Source organism: Durotheca rogersii (assembly GCF_024521655.1).
Source record: "Durotheca rogersii strain YMJ 92031201 chromosome Unknown GGS23scaffold_4, whole genome shotgun sequence".
Taxonomy (NCBI): domain Eukaryota; kingdom Fungi; phylum Ascomycota; class Sordariomycetes; order Xylariales; family Xylariaceae; genus Durotheca; species Durotheca rogersii.
Window position 1 is genome coordinate 2224496 of NW_026251235.1, and position 17543 is coordinate 2242038.

The window sequence follows — 17543 nt, forward strand, 5'->3', positions numbered from 1 at the left end:
TGCGTCTCATTTGAGCACATTTCGGGGTGGCATCGCAGCGGCCCCGGTGGATAATAGCTCAGGGAAGTACTCGGATCAGAAACGATTGCCATTGTCGCCGGGCCGACTCTCTCCCACGCCCCCCCTGGAATACATCTCTTTCTGCTACAATCGACATCCCGAACCAACGTCCGGTGGGTGAAGGATTGGCAATTGCTCGAGTGCAAGTGGATTATTCACTGGTTCTGTACCCCTGGCCAGTAACTACCTAGAAACGTGCGGCCCGCGTAGGGGGCCAGATCCGGTTAAACTCGACATCTTGTGTCTCAATCTATTACACCCGCCCAGACTTGATTCAACGTCACCTATGTGCTGGGGCTATCTCGGTGATTTTTCTACAGCCGACTAAGCCTTGCTCTCCCGAAAGGTCGGCCGAATTTAAAAGAACGACTCGAATTTCTGTGTATGAGAGATTGCACTGTCACGTTGGCATGCCTGTACTTAATATCCAGTGCCCCACGTTCGTGATTTGTCTATTCTGCGAGTCGCACGGGTCATTATAGTTCTAGTTCGAAGGGGGAGCGTTGGCAGAGGGTCTCAAATTTGAAATTTGATCTGTTCCACCTGTAGTCATCGATTTTCTTACCTCGTTAGGCTTGCCAATAGCCTTTAATTAGACGCTAGAGGAATATTTTAGAGTGTCGTGATATCCTGCGTTAAGGATGAGAACTGAATACTAGATCCCGCGTTGGAAAAGATGACGTTCTAGAAGGTCAAGTGATTCCTCGGGAGTTGTATTAGAGTCGGTGACTTGATTTTAGGGATAATCTTGCTGAGAACAACCGAGATATGACCTTGTTATAGGTCGGTCAGGTTGAGTGCGATTCTATCTCCCGATGAGTTCCCGACTTTAGCCTCAATACGCCACTATCAACATCCCCTTCCCAGATGTGCACCATCGAAGTTATTCATGAGACCCTGTCAGCAAACATACCTAGACCAAGATTTCGAAACTTGTTCGTCAACAGGCCGTAACGGATTCCACGAGCATTGCAATGACGTTAGGCTTTTCTACCATTTGATTGATACATAGCTTGGTATGGAGTATGGCTTATCAGGTTGGGAATGTGACAGGCCACTTTCGGTGGATCACTGCAGCCAAGTATCAAGGGAAACTAGGGCCGCTATTTCTCAAAGACGTCTTCGCCTATGTAAAAAGGCCTCAAAGTTGATTGACAGGGAGCAATATTATGGCACGGAATACCTCAAGGGACGGAGGAGATGGAAGTAATGCCTGGTAGCATGTAGGCGCTTTCCAGTAACACCAAAGACGATAATAGATGGGGCTAGAGAAAGCAGGAATAGCCTCCTCCCGATGTTATTCCCATTCGGCTTCGAAGCCGCTCGCCAACATGTGCGCATGTTTCGTATTTCAAACGGCCCCCTAGGACTACGGTATCAGTAGCGATCGATTCCGTGGCCTAGAAACGTCACGGAGCAAGCGCGCTCGGAGAGACTGACATCGTACCGGCACCACAGTTGCAAAGGTTTCCGGTATTGAGATGGTTTCGTATCGCCGTGGCCCCGCCGCGATACCAAGCATTGATTCTACCAATTCCCGTATATTTAGATTTCTCACGCCGTTTCGTAGTCGGTGTCGAGGCTGTGGGGGTCGTGTATCCGATGGGATCGTGGATTTCCCCTTACGGAAGTGCCAAGGGGAATGTGTAGTACATGCGCCACCACTCCCCCGTCATTGCGAGATATCTGGCTCACGAGAAGAGATGAAAATGGCTCGGTTGTTTCGCCCAACGCTCGCTGTGACACAGGCTGTGATTGCATTTCCCTCAAGTGCCCAACGACACGAGGGAGGTTCCCGTCCATCCAATCCCTCCTTAGGCTCGAAGGGATCCTCCAACCAGGGCCGGCGACCCGGAAACGGCTTTCTAAATACGGGATTCGGAATCGCCATGGGCTAGGTTCGGCTCTCGCGATGTAACGACCCTGTCGATCTCTGGTCGACCTAAAGCTTGTGAAGCTTAAGGCTGGCCAATGAACCCCTGGCACGAAGCGCTGGATCCCTGCGAACGACACCGAATGTCGTCGTTGGTGAAAACGGGTGAAGATGTCCGACCTACAGAGTGTTGTGTCGGTAAGAAGGAGGAGGCTGATCTAACATCGCAGCCTCCCACCAACATCGTCAGGCACAGGCTCCGGCCAGCGGCCCCTACACATCTACCGCGCGCTTCACAATACGATCAGTTTGCGATAGCAGGAGTATTGCTTTTCGCCCATCCTAACTGGGTAGCAGACGGTTCCTATATTGACTCTCGCATTATGCACCTCCGGCGCACGCGAGACCTAGTGACTATTTAGAGCCAATATATCCGTTTCGGCAATGATGCGCGATATTATTGATAGGCCGCGCAGAGCTAGCGCTAGGAGATAGGGGGCGTCGCCCTGATAATGAAAAACTAATCAAAATAACGGGATTATTGGTTGGCTGTTGTTGGACGGCCCTGTATTCCCTTGACGTGTTCCGTCTCTGCTTCGACTTGGCCTGCCTTTGTACTCACCCACACTTGCAAATGCCCCGGTGGGCCTAACATAACCCGTCAGACATCAACGCTATTTTCAAAAGGGTGCTTCGGGACGTTGGTGGCCCATAGTGACCACCCGGTTCCTATGCCGGACTTGAACTGTGCATCGAGTAAGAGTACATCTTGGTTTTTCTGATCTTCACTCGCTATTACTTCGGCTTCGCTCACACATAGTGGAATTCGTAGCGAATCGCGTAGCATTATACGAGGATACGAGCACCATTCGGTGTTGGCAAGGAACACTACGTAGCTCTGGCCGGGAAGCTCGTTGCAAAATCCCACGCCCGGTTCATCTAGCGTATACGGTAGCGATGGTATATGACTGAAGATTGTATGTATAAGGGGCGTTGAGGGTATTTGCAACACGTGGAGGGTGTGACTGTAGGTGTGACCGTCAAATCGTGTCTCACAAGGGGGGCCATCATGGTGTCTCTAAACACACACCCAACTTGTCGCCTAAATCGGTCGGGTAAACTGTGCGTCTTAAGAGGCTCCGGGAATAGTTAATAATTCATATATAAAAGGCTCGGGCGCAGAGAAGGCATCGATCGAGGTCGAACAGCATCTACTCGTACAGGAATTTGCGGAAGTTAAGGAGTCCAACACAATGTCTCCCGCATCACCCGTCGCCGGCTTACTGCGTGCCCGACTGTCTGTGACAGTCTGTGTACTCGGAGCCCTCTTCCTTCAGGCATTGACTGCCGAGGCCCGGACAGGTTCATTCGACCCCCTCGAGTCGACCATCGACAGCGTACGGGCTGCGCTGCTTGCGAATTCGACCACCTGCCGGAACGTGGTGTCCTCATTCCTTGCTCGTATTGACGAGTTCAACCCGACTATCAATGCTCTTGTCAGTTACAACCCGGATGCCCTCGCGGCCGCCGACGCGCTGGACAAAAGACTTGCGGCTGGCAATGTAACGGGGAAATTGTTTTGCGTTCCGATCCTGCTGAAGGATAACTTCGATGCCGTGGGAACAAACACGACTGGGTCGAGTGCTGCTCTGGCTGGGAACCGTCCAACCGTAGACACTCCTTCTGTGAAGGCCTTCAAAGACGAGGGCGCTATTATCCTAGGCAAGACTAATATGCACGAAAGTATGTTCTCGTTACTTGATACACATTTACCATATTCGAACCCCCGTTCGCGTGGAAGGCCGTACTGTGATAATGGGCGTCTGGGTGTCCCGTGAAAGCCATTGCTGACAAGTACTATAACAGTGGCACTGGAGGGTCTTTCTGTTTCCTCGCTAGGGGGGCAGACCATTAATCCGTACGATCAAACCCGGACCCCGGGGGGTAGCAGCGGGGGCACCGGTGCTGCCATCGCAACGAGTTTCGCAGTATTCGGTACGGGTACGGACGCTGTCAATAGTCTTCGTAGTCCTGCAAGCGCAAACAACCTCGTGAGCGTACGGCCGAGCCGCGGGCTAGTATCGAGAGCGGGCGTCTTACCCATCAGCTTCACGCAAGACAGCATTGGCCCCATTGCGAGGAACATCCCGGATCTTGCCGTCGCTCTGACAGTTATGGCGAGCGTTGGGCCCGACGAAGCCGACAACGCCACCCTCTTCGTACCTCCCGAGGCCAGGAATATAGATTATACGCAGGGGCTAAGTGACGGGAGCCTAGAAGGGCTCCGGATCGGGCTTCTCAACGGATTCTTCAACCACACACCGTCCTACGAGACGACTCCCGTAATCGAGGCTCTACAAGAGACTATCGAGTTCCTAAAGTCTCAAGGGGTTGAGATCATCAATGTGACAGAATCGATATACGACACGTCAGCCCTCGCTAAACTTGACGTTCAGCGATGGGAAGGCAAAGAGGCGGTGAATACCTACCTCTCTACTCCTAGCCTTACCGGGGATAGGCCGACTACCTTTGACGAAGTGTATAGCGGTGGGAAATTCTTGGTTATCCCGGCCCAGTACAATTTCATAAAAAATCTTCAGAACTCGTCGGTCCTTGACCCGGAATACGCAATATCTTTGCAGGGAATCGAGAGCCTCAAGGCGTCTGTCAACGCGACCTTCGTTAGCAACCAACTGGATGCTGTCATTTACCCCGAGCAGAAGAATTTGGTGGTCAAACTTGGCTCGCCGTCCCAAGCCGGACGTAATGGCATCCTCGCCGCGTTGACGGGGGTTCCGGTCGTTACCGTGCCGGTTGGCTTCTCGACACCGTCGCAGGATGCCCCAATCGGCGTCCCTATCGGGATGGAGATACTGGGACTTCCGTTCACCGAGAGCAAGCTGTTGAACATTGCTAGCCACTTCACTCGTCTTCGTCCACTACGCAAAGCGCCGGCATTCGCGGATCAGAGCGTCTCGGTCGGATTATATGGCTCGATGCCTCTGATGCGGCCGAACAGCTCCAACATTCCTCCGGCATATCCTATGGGGGTTCTATCGTAGAAGGGGCTGGATATCAGTGAGAAGAGATTGGCATTGACTTCCTGTATGTCTAGTTATTACTGTCGCGGCTAACCTTTATTCACCGCGCTTCATAAATTCCCGAGATGATGAAACCCCCCAGATACCACCTACGGGGCATGTTTTTTTTTTGTATTGGGAGGGATTGGGGCTAGGTATTAAATAGACAGCTAGATCTGCCCCAGGGATTGGAAGAATCACCGTTTCTCTGGCGTCTCACTGCATCATGCCGAGAAGGGCCTGTAAGATGACTCGAGGGGGTCGGTCGGGAATACGGTTCTCAAGCATGGAGGTACACATATAAGTGGGAAGTAGATCTCGATCTCCCCAAATGCCTCGTGTAAATGGCGGTAACGCTGTACGGCCGAGCTGAAAATCAGCGTGTTAATATTCGGAATCTTTGTGGCCAGACAGGGTGGGGGGAGATCTGCAGATGCTGTACCAGCACACCGTTACCGTTGTTCAAGGTCGGAGGTCTTATCCCTGAGCATCCGCGTTAGGTTATGTCGAAATACGTCCCTGTCAAGATCCGACAACTCATATGCATACAGCCTCTCGCTTCACAGACACCCCATTCTCGATCACAGCCCATGGTAGCCCACAAAACCTCGCCTGAACTTTCCCGACTTCTGTTTGTCTCCCTCAAGAAGGATGATAGAGATGTTACAAGACGACTAGACATCGCTGCCTTCGAAAGAACCCGCAACGACACGATAGCACAAGTCGCCGTTCTCAATGTTGGGAAACTAGGGATTGGGTATCTTTACAAACCACCGCTGTTATTAGACAGTGAAGGGGAGGCGGAAGTTGCTCCCGTCCCCATTATCCAATTTCTTGCCGTTTGCTGGAGACCAGTTGCAGTACGGCGGGCTACGCGCAACTGAGGGCGACCAAGAACTCGAGATTACAATTCCAAGGCACCCACCTTGCGCCGTACAGAACAACGGAGATAAGATCAGTCACACGAAAATCGCCCGAGGCTCGCTGGCTCTCACCCATACGTCCCCACTTCGTTTCTTGGAAGGGGTACAGGGACCAAGGCGATGTGCAAGGAGCTCTACCAACGCTGGGATGGTTGTTCTTGCTGGGGGTTCCTGCGGCCAGAAACATGCTCGGAATTATTCAGAAATTGCCTGGGCCCGAGAGGCGAGATAGACAAGAAGGTGGTTAAGTGGAACGAAGGAATGTGTAACGAATGCTGGGATAGACTCTTGGAAGAGGCGAGGGAGATGGCCGAGGCCGAAGAAGCCGAAGCCCTAGCCGCAGCCTCTGCGACCTCCAAGAGCCATTCGTCAAGTAGCAGGGGATTCTAGAGAGTGGCCAACCCACCTGACCTCTAGTCAGTTAGATGGAATCGGGACGAGTGTAGCGGATGAGATCCAATAGCTGAGAACCAAAGCATCCGCCCACCCTTTTTACTCGGACCGGTTTGAGGATGCTGCTGCTGATGGGGGAGAGACAGGGCCGGATTAGAAAATGTGTACTCTTCGGCATTCGCAGATCACCAAAAGTACCCAGGCATCCGAGCGAGGATAAGGGAGAGATTCCTACGGAGAGAACGCCAGGCCCAGTAGATAGATGACGGGCTATCCGAACTTGAAAGCAGAAAGGGGGGATGCGGTGAGGAAAGGAATAGAACGCTGGCGTGGAAGTATTCGAATTGAGATGGTAACATGATGCCGCGTATAGAAAAACAAAGCAAATAGGTGGCGATGGCGGATCAAAGCGAACCTGCAGGGCATTGCTGCTTTTATCCGCGTTCCGTAGGAAATATAGGCATCTAAGACAGGCGCTTGGCGGAGGCACTCCTAGGCTGAGCTGTCTCGGCACTGCGTAATACAGTAATCGAGTTCAATGAAGACTAATTCACGGAGACGCCTAAGAGTGGTGGAAGAGGAGATGATGGTGAGGATGTTGGTGGTGGTACTCTGAGTCGGGAGAGGCAGAGGAGGCAAGAAACAGCGAATTGACAGGTTATGGGCAGTTTGTTACCAGGTAGGACCCAGCAGATAATGTAAGTACCGACAGGTACCTCAGTCCCTGCAGAGTATATTACCTAATGTACACGACATTCCATCATGGATTAGCTAATAACGCGACAGGTCTAAGTCATGTGCTTTCGAGATTCAGACCCAGCAGGATCTCCACTCTTGGCACCCCTCCGTCGCGATAACACTCCGAGCATGCCAACCTGTCATGCCAATGATTCCCTGTCCAGCTTATTACCACTGCGCTATGTGCTCCAAAATATCTTTATTCTTGTCGGGCTAGGTTGCGTGTCTGTTAAATTTATCGTGATCTAGGTACATTCGGCAGCGAACATTCTCTCATGGCCGGAAGAAAGCGCGCCGCAGCTAGGAATCATGCCGGGAATGCGACAGCCTCCGGGCCATCCCGAGCGACGAGGTCGAGAACGACGCGCTCTAATATTCCCGACATCTATCGAGAGATGCTCGTGGAGGCGAGGCCGAATACGGCTTCGCCCGAGCGGCCGTTGAAGAGGAGACGGCCTGGCCAAAGGAACGATCGATCGCCCAAGGAGCCGAGCTCTCCGAAAATCATGGCGGGAAGGGAGAATGACGAAGACGAAGACGACGGTCTGCAATTTGAAGATGTACCACTTCCAGCCGCCACAATTCAGACGGTATATATGGATTCGGAAGAGGAGGACGAGGATGATGATGATGTGCAGTTCGAAGACGTCGACCTCTCGGCCACTCCCCAGACTCTAGATCCAGCTGGAGACAACTCTCAAGACCTCGAGCTCGACTTATCTACGCGAGCGACCGCTGCCCGTAAAACTGCGGATAAGCGAAAACCGATGAACAAGGCGGAGAAGGACCGCCGGGTTGAGATACACAAGACGCATCTACTTTGCCTCTTGGCGCACGTTGCTCGTAGGAACCAATGGTGCAACGATGCTGCCGTCCAGGGTAGTTTAGCGGCGCTTCTCACCAAGAAGATGGTCGATTATCTTAATCCGAGCGAAAGCCTCCCCCAGTTTGGGCGGGCGCAATCTCTCAAAGACGGACTACAGCAGGCTGGCACCATGTTCAAGACGAAATTTCAGATTACCGAGCGAGGCATTCGGCGGGCGCTCTGGGCTGAGAGGGAAGAGCACTTACGGAATGTATCGATGCATCGATCCCGTGCGTGCGAAGCTGAGAGAGGGCTAACGTAGTGGTCACAGTACAAACTCCCGGACGATATAGAAACCCCTATGGAGAGAGCGACCTTCCGGGAAGCGGCAAAGTCTCTCCGCGGCTCTCGAGATGTAGGTGCGCAATTATATTGTGCGCTTCTTCGTGCCGCCGGCGTTGAAGCTAGGCTTGTGTGTTCGCTTCAGCCGCTCGCCTTCGGTCCCGGCGGGCCCCCCTTGGGAAAGCCGCCGCGAGCGAAAGGAAAACTGTCCCTCGAGGAGCAGTATGCCCGAATGCCCAAGTATGATAGCACTTTCGAGTCGCCGAACGTAACTAGCTCCCCAATTCGCAGGCGATTGGGCCATCCAAACGCTACCGCATATCAAGTGCCTGTAATGCCTGCTGCTGCTAGCTCATCCCGACCCACGCCGCCAGTGTCCAAAAGGATCCGTGAATCCCCCCATCCTATATATTGGGTCGAGATACTCGACGAGGCTCACCAGAAATGGCAGCCAGCCGATCCGTTAGTGACCGATTCATTCTGGAAACCCCAGAAATTCGAACCTCCGGCTTCCGATAAGGAGAATTGCATGGCTTACGTCGTAGCCTTCGAGGCTGATGGCACGGCTAAAGATGTAACACGCCGCTACGCAAAGGCTTACAATGCGAAAACGAGAAAAATGCGAATTGAAAGCGCAGAGGCGACTGGCGAGAGGTGGTGGCGCAGAGCTCTGCGGGCATACTATCGCGGCTACGTCACCGACCTAGATCAGATCGAGAATAACGAACTGACGGCGATAGAGGCGCGGGAGCCGATGCCCCGCAATCTTGCCGACTTTAAGGACCATCCAATCTATGCCCTCGAACGACACTTGAGGCGAAATGAGGTACTTGTACCCGGTGCGTCGTCTTCTGGAACGGTAGGCCCTGGTAGTACTGGCCCCCTGGAGAGAGTTTATCGGCGCAGGGACGTGCGGATTGCTCGTAGTAGAGAGAAATGGTATCGAATGGGCCGCGAAGTCTTGGCGAACGAGATACCAGTCAAGTTCTTGCCCAAGAGAACAAGGAAGACGGATTTGTTTGGTGACGATGCGATAGACGACAATGAGGAGACAGTTGGGACGCCAATATATACAACGGATCAGACCATCCTCTTCAGACACCCACCAGTTGTCGATGGCCGTGTCCCCAAGAACCGGTTCGGAAATCTAGACCTCTACGTGCCAAGTATGGTTCCCGAAGGCGGCGCCTACGTGGCCGACGAGCTTGCCACCCGCGCGGCGTTTATCCTGGGCATCGATTACGCTCCCGCTCTAACTGGCTTTCACTTCAGCGGAAGGCACGGGACGGCGGTCTTGTACGGGGCGGTCGTCGCCGCCGAGCACGAAGAGGCCGTCCGGGCTGTGGTCGCGGGTCTCAGAGACCGCGAGGCGGAAAGGGAAAGAGAGCAGAGGAGCCGGGAGGCACTCAAGACCTGGCGGCTGTTCTTGAGGAGCTTGAGGGTCCGGCAACGGATATGGGCCGACGTCGACTCGAACGACGAGGCCGCAGCGGAAGAACTAGACCAAGCGACCAACGCCGAGGATGAGGATGGGGCGCAGTCAGGAGTCGAGGGTGACGAAGCAGGTGGCGGTTTCGTCGTAGATGACGACGACTATGCAGGGGGTTTCTTTGTGGAGTGACTCGCGTCGACGAATATGGTCGCAAGAATACGAAGTAGCTCTGGGCGGGCGCGCCTCGCTACCTTGGCATGCATACAAATGTTAAATTTCAGCTGGTCGATCTCCAGTTCTAAGGCCGGCCGTGTCAATGTGAAGTAAGACGAATCACAGGCGAAATTTAACATTGAGAGATTGGGATTCTGGAGGCCCGCTTGGCACGGCTCCTGTGCCACCGTGTAGGTGGGTATGAGGCACGCTTGAATTGCTGTTGGCGACGCGGCCTACTCCAGAGTCAGAGTTATATCCATAGCCGACGAATCTCGATTTAAGGTTCTCGGCGGGTCGAGTTACACGCATTACTCCATCCTATTTTATCTCATCGTCTGGACGGCGGGAGGGGGTAGAGAGCTCGGAGGATTCCACTCCTCGAAAGTGCTACTGTAGGTACCTATGTGTTCGGGTCCACAAGTCGCAGTGTAGCATAAGTCATCTTGCCACCCAATGCCACTCTGAGTGTTGGATAGGGAGGCAAGTGTATACCGGCTATATAGGCTGACGTGAGGCTAGTGTTATGTTGTAACATATCTAACTCGGGCAATGGATCGAAGGTGAGTTCGTTGCTAGTAGGTAGGTGGGTAGGCAGGTATACACATGCACGTATTCCCCACCCCATCTCAGCGCCGATACTGGAAATCAGCTCGCCAAGCTGATGGGAAACCTACCGAGCTCAGGGTAGGCTATATAGGAGTGTGTAGCAGTGGTAAGGGATATACGTCGTTAGGTTAAGTAGGTACCTAGGCATGTGTAGACGACTCCTAATTTGCTTGGTCCAAGCATGCCGTGCCGTCCCTCACAACCACAATCGTATGTGCGTGAGTGGGTGTGTATAGCTCCTTGGCTAAGCCTAGCGTTGCTCGAGCACCACGAGATAATACACGGTAACGGGTTGCGTAATGCGCAGCCTGATCCGGGTAGGTGAGTAGGAAAGCATCGCCCCGAGTAAAAGGCATGTGTAGAGGCGGGGGTTGTTGTTATTGCTATAGCGTGGCTATAGCAAGGCTATAGCAGGTACCTCTAGGTAGGTGATGTTACTGACTGTGTTGTTTGTTTCCCTGGGCCGCGATGGTGGGACGTAATCGATAACGTCGGAGGGTTGTTGTCGCTTGGCTCTCGCTAGCCTCTCGAGGTTCCGTCCAAGGCGTCTCTAGTAGGTATACGAAGAGGGCACAGCCACGATTGTGCTGCATTGGCGGCGCTGGGTTAGGCGTACCGCGTAACGTCGTAGTGCGTGGCACCACTGCGACCTAAAGTCCTAGGTGCCTTAGCGACCTCCTTGGCGAGTCGGTTGTTTCTTCCGGCGACCCTGGGGCTCTGCCGTCAAGTGCTGGTCCCGTATTCCGGTCCAATAGAAACTCCGTCTACACGGGTGTAGGTACAGGCCTGTAGTCTACCTTGCCTTCCCTATCCCTACGACGAAGTACATGCCTAACTCGGCGGGAATATGAAAATAGAGGTATGCCTTGGGTTAGGTTAGGAGGTACCTACCTACCCACCTACATACTCATAACTGCATATATGCATACGTATGTACATTAGGTACCTTCACACACATATGTTAGTACGTGTATAGACCTGACACAGCCCTAATGCCCCGTCAGTTTGGGTACCTACCTACCTAACTTCAAGGTGCCTGCTGTTGCGCAGCGTAATACTACGTACCTAGGTAGTACCTACATGCATATGCACCAGCCCGACTGCATCGCTCTCTATCGCGTGGAAGCCTCAAAGAATGCCACCCCCAATACCTCGGTACCATATCTGAATGGCGCTGACGCCTCCGTACCTCCATCAACATCAGTTCATACGTAGGCTAGCTCTTGGTATGTCTTGGTATGTAAGCATCGGCGGGCTTGGTTCTATCCTTCTTTTCGTGTATGAAAGTCTTCCTCTTCGCCTTTCTTGAAACCTCTCTCTCCCCCATCTCGTCTTTTTGGCCTCATCTCCGTCTAGTAGGACGGAAAGCCGCATGCTCCGGAGTGCTTACATGGCGTCGTAATCTTCATCGTCTTTTTTTCTTTTCTTTTCTTGTCAATCGACGCCGACCCGTGAGTCAACTCCCCGAATCCCCCGCGGGACATTTTGCGCCCGGAGGCGACGCTGTCGACCACCAAGGATGGCCTTCCTAGACCAGACCAACACCTTGACCGGGAAGAACCTCAAGATCGTCCTAATTCGCCATCCCATTGCTACCGTTATTCGAGCCTGGGTGCTGCCCATCCTCCTTGCCGCCTTTCTGAGCTTCGCGCGCAATCTATTCGTGCCGCCGGCCGTCTTCGGCATCGGGAGTCCTCACCCTGTCCGGTCGCTGCAGGAAGGGTTGGCTGCAGCAAGTGACACCAATCGGAACACGGTCGTTTTCATAAACAATGGATTGGTTGGCGGCGACATCGATCGTGTTATAGACACGCTTTCGGACACGGTCACCGATGCTGGAAAGAATGCGACGAGGCTGCTGGAACCGTCTGACCTATTTTACGCGTGTCGGAGCTCGCTACGCGGCGTGTCTGAATGCTACGGCGCTGTGGTTTTCCACTCCTCGCCTACTGAAGGCCAAGGGGGCCTGTGGAACTACACTCTGCTGGCGGACGGTGCGCTGGGCGCTAGGGTCGACACGACCGACACTTACAATGGTGCCCAGATCTACACCCTTCCGCTGCAGCGGGCCGTCGACGCCGCCATCGCCGGCCTCTCCAACGATCCGTTCCCGCCCGTCACGGAGGAGTACCCGTTCACTCCCGAAACCCAGGAGGAGCGAGCGGCGAGGATCCGACGAAACTACCAGTCCGCGTTGACCAACTACCTAGCCGTTTCCTTCTTCACTGTTGTCATTGGCGTCTGCTACCACATGACGGGCCACATGGCTACCGAGAGGGAGATCGGCATGTCTCAGCTTCTGGATGCCATGATGCCCACCAAGTACCGGTGGGAAGCCCAAGCCACGAGACTGTTCTCGCACCATCTCGCCTTCTCCGCCATTTACCTCCCCGGCTGGGTCGTCGGCGCCATCATCATCGGGCGCGGCGTCTGGGCGAACACGAATGTTGGCATCGTTATTGTCTACTTTATCTTGGCCGGCTTTGCCCTCTCGTCGCTCTCCATCCTTGGTGCTGCGTTTTTCAAGCGGTCGCAGTTGTCAGGCGTTGTGACGATAATAGCGTACATCCTACTAGCGATTCTGGCCCAAACGCTCACATCGCCTAGTACCGGTACTGTTGCGGCCTTGAGCCTGCTGTTTGTAAGTTTGTTCCAAATCCATGAGTTTGGCCATTTCTCGGAGCTATGACACTCTCTACTTTTTCTTTTTTTTCACCAAAGAAAAAAAAAAACCTTGAAGCTTTTGGTAGTCTACTTCTTGAAAAGACTTGATCGTTAACTTGCGGCCATCCTAGACGCCTTGCAACTTCGTTTGGTTCATGACCTACATAGCCAGGTACGAACGCCATTCGTTTCCGGCGGATATATTAAGAACCCCCCCAGAAAATCCCTGGGACATACCTGGCATTGTTCTCTGGGTCTTTCTCATTATCCAGATTATCGTATACCCTCTCATTGGCGCCTATCTCGAACGTGTGTTTCACGGCACGACCACGAAAGGGCGCACTATTCTTCAAGGTCAGACCGCCGAGACGGCGCCCGCCGATGCGGTTCGCCTTGAAGGTTTCACCAAGATATATTACCCCAATCCCCTGGCTCGATTCGTCCCCTTCCGCTCCCGGCCAAAGGAACCGGTGGTGGCTGTCGAAAACCTGTCGCTTACCGCACGGAGGGGCCAAATTCTAGCCTTGCTCGGTGCCAATGGTAGTGGAAAGAGTACGACGCTCGACTCGGTAGCTGGTATCAGCAAACTGACCAGTGGCAATATCACAATCGATGGCACTGGGGGCTTGGGTATCGCGCCGCAGAAGAACGTCATGTGGGACGAGTTGACCGTCGAGGAACATATACGAATCTTTAATCGGCTCAAGTCTCCAGGGAACAAGGCATCTAAGCAGGAGATCCGCGACTTGGTCGTCGCCATAGATCTCGGCCAGAAAGCCAAGGCGCAGTCCAAGACCTTGTCTGGGGGTCAGAAACGAAAGCTACAACTGGGGATGATGCTAACTGGCGGGAGCGCTGTTTGCTGTGTCGACGAAGTCTCATCTGGGATCGATCCTCTCTCTCGGCGTAAGATCTGGGACATTCTTCTGGCGGAACGTGGAAAGCGGACAATCATCCTGACAACCCATTTCCTCGACGAGGCCGATCTTCTCGCGGACCACATCGCCATCCTCTCCAAGGGCACATTGCGGGCGGAAGGGTCTTCGGTCGAGCTTAAGGACAAATTGGGCGCTGGTTATCGCGTTCACGTTTTCAACGCCAGGGATATCAAAGACCCTCCCCAATTCGAGAACGTCGAGCGAAAGATCGGTTTTGATGTGATAAGCTATATCGCACCATCGTCAGGCCTCGCCGCCGAAGTTATACGCTCGCTAGAATCCGCGGGAATTCACGACTATAAGTTTTCGAACCCGACCATCGAAGACGTTTTCTTGCAAGTAGCCGAGGAGGTTAAGGACAAGAGTCCTGTATCGCCAGTACAGCGCACCCCCTCTGGCACCACGAGTCGGGAGAAGCAATCAGCTGTCGAAGAAGGCGCTGAAGCTAGTGAACCCGACAAAGATGGATTGGAATTGCTCTCGGGGCAACCGATCGGTTATGTGAAGCAAGCTGGAGTGCTCTTTCTGAAGCGCTGCACTATTTTCAAAACAAACTGGTTTCCTTATGTGGCTGCGTTCCTCATCCCGATCATAGCAGCCGCTCTAACATCTCTCTACGTCACCGATCAACATCCAGTTGGGTGTAGCCCGGCGGGTCAAGATGCAATTGACGCGGAAGACTACTCGGAACTGTACGAACAGTTATTCCTGCTCGCCGGCCCGTCCTCACGATTCAGTGACGGGGACTTTCAGAGGCTCTTCCTCCCCATTTTCTCGGGACAGGCGGGATCCGCGAATGATGCGCCCGGTTCCGCCGGCTTGGGCGCGGCGGCCGGGTTCTTTGAGAGCCTTCACCTAGTCGATTCTCTACCCCAATTCAACCAGTTCCTGGAACAGCAGCGAAAGAATGTCACGCCTGCTGGATGGTGGCTCGGAGACGCCAATTCCCCACCGACTGTCGTATACGAGGCTGACGCCGGCGACGTATTCACCTCTACCTTCGGGCAGAATGCACTGAACATCATGCTCACCAACACCAGCATCGCCACTACTTTTGCCACCTTCGAGACCCCCTGGGCACCATCGACCGGCGACTCGTTGCAGCTACTAGTCTACTTCTGTTTGGCCATGTCTATCTACCCTGCTTTCTTTGGCCTCTATCCGAACATCGAGAGGCGACGGAATGTTCGCGGGCTACAATATTCCAATGGCGTGCGATCTCTTCCGCTCTGGGCCTCCTACACGCTGTTCGATTTCTCCATCGTTCTCGTATCCTCCGCCATCACTACCGGCATCTATGCCGCGCAATCCGACGTGTGGTACCACGTGCCCTACCTCTTCCTCATTTTTATACTATACGGCCTAGCATCTACCTTATTGTCATACGTCATCTCTCTGTTCTGCAGCAATCAGTTAGCGACGTATGCCTTCTCCGCGGCTGGCCAGGCCGTCGGCTTTCTAGTCTACTTGATCGCGTACCTTTGCGTCCTCACCTACGCGCCGGTCATCGTCATCGATAGGTCCATACTAATCGCTCATTTTGTGATTTCGGCGGTCGTGCCTATTGGCTCAGTGGTTCGAACACTTTTCGTCGCTCTTAACCTCTTCTCGGTAACCTGCGACGGAGATCAGGTTCAGAGTAACCCAGGCGCCATAACTGCCTATGGTGGACCGATTCTTTACCTGGTCTTGCAATCGGTCATCCTGTTCGCTTTCTTGCTCTGGCATGACAGCGGATCGGGTCGCAGTCTCCTCAATCGCTTCACTCAAAAATCCATCCAGCCTTCTGAAAATCCGGCCGTTTCCGACGAAGAGGTAGCGAAGGAACTTATCCGCGTAACCAGTACTCCACAGGACAGCGATGGGCTCCGGGTGCTGCATCTCACGAAGAGCTTTGGAAAAAATACGGCTGTCGACAATGTCACATTCGGCGTTAAACACAGCGAAGTCTTTGCCCTACTGGGACCCAATGGTGCGGGTAAATCCACGACCATCTCCTTGATCCGCGGCGATATCCAACCCAGCCTCAATGGCGGCGATGTCCTCATCGAGAACACGTCCGTTAGCCATCGTCGCGCCGAAGCCCGAAGCCACCTAGGTGTGTGTCCCCAATTTGACGCCATAGACTCGATGACGGTCCTCGACCACCTACGTTTCTATGCACGCATTCGAGGCGTTCCAGACGTGGAACACAACGTCCAGGCCGTCATTCGCGCCGTTGGGCTTGAAGCTTTCTCGACTCGCATGGCGCACGCGCTTTCTGGCGGAAACAAGAGGAAGCTATCTCTCGGAATCGCGTTGATGGGCAATCCCAGTGTCGTCCTCCTGGACGAGCCTTCGTCAGGGCTTGACGCAGCAGCCAAGCGAATCATGTGGCGCACGCTTAACGCGATTGTACCGGGCAGATCGATCCTCCTCACCACGCACAGCATGGAGGAGGCCGACGCTCTCGCCAACCGGGCTGGCATCTTGGCGAAACGCATGCTAGCCATAGGAACTTCCGAAAACCTGCGCCAACGGTTCGGTGACGCAGTCCACGTCCATCTCGTCAGCAAGTCGGCCCCGCACTCGACACCCGAAGAGATGGAACGTATGAGGGCGTGGGTGCTGGCTACCTTCCCGGAAGCCGAGGTGGAACAGAAGACGTACCACGGGCAAATGCGCTTCTCGTTGGCGGCCAGCGCGGTGGTGAGCCATAAGAAGGGCAGCGGGAGCGCGGTCGGCCAGCTCCTCATCATCCTGGAGGAGAACAAGCAGGCGCTCGGCGTCGAGCACTTCTCGTGCACGCCGACGACGCTGGACCAGGTGTTCCTCACAATCGTCGGGAAGCACAACGTGCAGGAGGAGGGCTACGGCGAGAAGAAGAAGCCGTGGTGGAAGAGGGGCTGGTAGGGTTCCTCACGTATCCATGATATCATTATATATATACCCCAGGGGCCCGCCCATACACACCTCCACATCTTGATCGGTTTTTCCTTTTTAGATTTTATGGGTTTGCTCATCCGTTTTTTCTTCTTCACAGAGCATAGAGGGTGCTTGGACACGCCGGAAGAGCGTGTATATATATATATATACATATACATATATATAGCATACGATGTATGGAAGCAGGATTGTACCAACTGGCTCGAACAAATTACGTGTACTATATATACCTTCATAGCGTATACAGAAGAGAATGACGAGAGAGTGGTTAACGATTTAACTCTCATGGGGATCGTGGTAAAGATAACCATCTCAAAGCCGGTTGGTGTAGAAGATGATTCCAACACGATCGCAGCCATGATCCCGAAATAGTAAAGGTACGGGGAACTATCTCGAGTTACCATAGAAAGAGTGCAAAAATCAATTCACAAGCACTGCAGCCATCTGCATACGTACGCATCAAACCCGTCTCTCCCGTCACTGACGAATCTGGCTGGCATCAGGGTGTGGTAGAGATATCTACTCATTGGGCAGGGGTTTGGTTAGAC

The 17543-nt window shown here is 53.6% G+C and overlaps 4 protein-coding genes across 4 annotated transcripts; all 4 read left to right on the forward strand.

The window, feature by feature from the left end:
• The first annotated feature begins 3046 nt into the window (after positions 1-3046).
• On the forward strand, positions 3047-5256 carry GGS23DRAFT_377045 (amidase signature enzyme). The gene is made up of 2 exons (XM_051513400.1): positions 3047-3676; positions 3800-5256. The coding sequence occupies exons 1-2, from the start codon at positions 3187-3189 to the stop codon at positions 4993-4995; spliced, it is 1686 nt and encodes a 561-aa protein (XP_051374957.1). The 5' UTR covers positions 3047-3186; the 3' UTR covers positions 4996-5256.
• A 720-nt stretch (positions 5257-5976) lies between these two features.
• Positions 5977-6420, forward strand: GGS23DRAFT_377007 (uncharacterized protein). Its single transcript, XM_051513398.1, has one exon. It carries the CDS (start codon positions 6057-6059, stop codon positions 6324-6326), a length of 270 nt encoding a protein of 89 aa, XP_051374958.1. The 5' UTR covers positions 5977-6056; the 3' UTR covers positions 6327-6420.
• A 551-nt stretch (positions 6421-6971) lies between these two features.
• On the forward strand, positions 6972-10435 carry GGS23DRAFT_377017 (Rad4-domain-containing protein). Its single transcript, XM_051513399.1, has 3 exons — positions 6972-7027; positions 7116-8143; positions 8204-10435. The coding sequence occupies exons 2-3, from the start codon at positions 7343-7345 to the stop codon at positions 9833-9835; spliced, it is 2433 nt and encodes an 810-aa protein (XP_051374959.1). The 5' UTR covers positions 6972-7027; positions 7116-7342; the 3' UTR covers positions 9836-10435.
• Positions 10436-11835: 1400 nt separating this feature from the next.
• On the forward strand, positions 11836-17417 carry GGS23DRAFT_377081 (P-loop containing nucleoside triphosphate hydrolase protein). Its single transcript, XM_051513401.1, has 2 exons — positions 11836-13109; positions 13264-17417. Exons 1-2 carry the CDS (start codon positions 11988-11990, stop codon positions 16960-16962), a joined length of 4821 nt encoding a protein of 1606 aa, XP_051374960.1. The 5' UTR covers positions 11836-11987; the 3' UTR covers positions 16963-17417.
• Positions 17418-17543: the final 126 nt, after the last annotated feature.

Coding starts and splice junctions, on each gene's coding strand:
- GGS23DRAFT_377017 (XM_051513399.1), top strand. CDS start 7,343: ATGGCCGGAAGAAAGCGCGCCGCAGCTAGGAATCATGCCGGGAATGCG. Junction 8,144..8,203: donor GGGAAGAGCACTTACGGAAT/GTATCGATGCAT, acceptor TAGTGGTCACAG/TACAAACTCCCGGACGATAT.
- GGS23DRAFT_377081 (XM_051513401.1), top strand. CDS start 11,988: ATGGCCTTCCTAGACCAGACCAACACCTTGACCGGGAAGAACCTCAAG. Junction 13,110..13,263: donor CGGCCTTGAGCCTGCTGTTT/GTAAGTTTGTTC, acceptor CGGCCATCCTAG/ACGCCTTGCAACTTCGTTTG.
- GGS23DRAFT_377045 (XM_051513400.1), top strand. CDS start 3,187: ATGTCTCCCGCATCACCCGTCGCCGGCTTACTGCGTGCCCGACTGTCT. Junction 3,677..3,799: donor CAAGACTAATATGCACGAAA/GTATGTTCTCGT, acceptor GTACTATAACAG/TGGCACTGGAGGGTCTTTCT.
- GGS23DRAFT_377007 (XM_051513398.1), top strand. CDS start 6,057: ATGTGCAAGGAGCTCTACCAACGCTGGGATGGTTGTTCTTGCTGGGGG.